The 1,737-nt window shown below is 45.7% G+C and overlaps 1 protein-coding gene across 1 annotated transcript; it reads left to right on the top strand.

Moving 5' to 3' along the window:
• Window positions 1-5: 5 nt before the first annotated feature.
• LOC113472441 lies at window positions 6-1,111 on the top strand (the record flags this gene model as incomplete). The annotated part of the gene is made up of 2 exons (XM_026832199.1): window positions 6-338; window positions 775-1,111. Coding segments are annotated over 2 exons (450 nt in total), but the record flags the coding sequence as incomplete, so codon positions are not given.
• Window positions 1,112-1,737: the final 626 nt, after the last annotated feature.

The following is a 1,737-nucleotide window of genomic DNA, read 5'->3' as shown; positions in this document are numbered from 1 at the left end:
CCGAAACCGCCACCCCAAGCGCGACAGTCGACAACAAACCCAGCAACAGCGCAAACCAGGGCGCTACAAATGGGAACTCTAGTGGCGCGAACGCAAGTTCAGTCAGCGCAATAAACGCAGACGAAGTTAGCGAAATCACTTACGATCAGCGCCAGAATGGCTCGCAAAACGTGCGCATTCATCTCGATGACGTCACACTGATCGTGGCGCCCTCTGACGGCATTCTCTCGCTGTTTGCCGCTCAAAACCAAGCTGCGCAGAACACCGAAACTGGGACTCCCGCGCAGGCTCAAGTCAGCGATGCGTACGCGGAGTTTGATGAGTTGATCAGCTCCGCGGCGCCCTCTGACGGCATTCTCTCGCTGTTTGCCGCTCAAAACCAAGCTGCGCAGAACACCGAAACTGGGACTCCCGCGCAGGCTCAAGGGCGCCCTCTGACGGCATTCTCTCGCTGTTTGCCGCTCAAAACCAAGCTGCACAGAACACCGAAACTGGGACTCCCGCGCAGGCTCAAGCGACCCTTTACTGTTCAAAATTCATACAATATATATGTAAATTACAAATGTAACAAAAGGCGGGAGTATTGCCTTAGGCAATCTCTGCCGTCTAACCCAACCATGTACCACTTATCTGTTACGCAGAGTTACACATATGAATTTTACACAGGAGAATGTACCACTAGTCCAGGAAACGAAGACTCTTTGGTGGACATAAACAGTGCAGTCCGGATCATAGTAGATCACTTCTAGCAGAAGTGATGTACTCAGCTCCGCGAATTTCCTTAAGAACCAGCAGATTCAGCATGGAGTGGGTCAGCATGCGTACGCTCAGGCAGCAACCGGGGGAAAGGTGAAGAAGTGCACGGGTGACCGGTGCAAGGCGAAGAGGTAATTTTTCGTTTCTTTGCGGCGATAATTTTTGAACTTTACCCTCCTTATGGAGCAATCTGACCCCAATTTACTACCACCAAAAAGCAGTTTTATTTATTCATTAAACATTTATTATTTTTATTTTATTTAATCAAAATCAGATCAACCGTAGCGTAGGTACAAATATTGTCAGACCGTCTGAGACACACTCTCAGCCAGTCTGAACGTGGGTGGCAGATAAAGCTTCAGACCCAGGTCTATCAGACGGTCTGACAGACCTAGGTCTCAAGCTTTTCGTAGCCAATCGTATGCGGAAGATGGTATTGTTGGTACTTATTGTTAAGTATAAGTACCAAATCTTCAAGTACTTTTTCGTACAGGGTACCGTCGAAGTCTGGTTGAATGGAGAGAGTTCGAATACTCGTATGTAAGCGTATTCACTGGAATTTGGTCTGGCTCACCACCGCAGGGAATACGCTTAGATTTTTAAATTTTTTTAGAAGTTCTGGAGGGGGAACTGTAAAGAAGATTTTTCAAGAGATTTCATCGAGGAGGGAACTGTAAGTACCGAGGTATTGTCCCGAAAGCGAAGAGAGAAAGAAGGCAGGATAGGAGAAAGCCAGCCGTTCTGAGACCGAACCTTGTTAGTTTAGGATCAAATTTCGCCTCTTACGGGAATCGAATCCGGGACCTTCTTTTCGTTCCTTTAATTATTCTCCAGGGGGATTTGCCATTTCTGAACTGAGAATTCTTTTTTTATATAAATATTTTTTTTAACCGTGAAGTGTGTCAAGTCGAAAAATACAAATAATGAATTTACCTAAATAAATAAAATACTTTAAAAGCTAAAGTAATCAAGTTGGTGTTA

This window comes from Diaphorina citri, unplaced genomic scaffold (genome assembly GCF_000475195.1).
Source record: "Diaphorina citri unplaced genomic scaffold, Diaci psyllid genome assembly version 1.1 scaffold5490, whole genome shotgun sequence".
Lineage (NCBI taxonomy): Eukaryota > Metazoa > Arthropoda > Insecta > Hemiptera > Psyllidae > Diaphorina > Diaphorina citri.
This window is presented reverse-complemented; position numbering and strand designations above follow the sequence as displayed.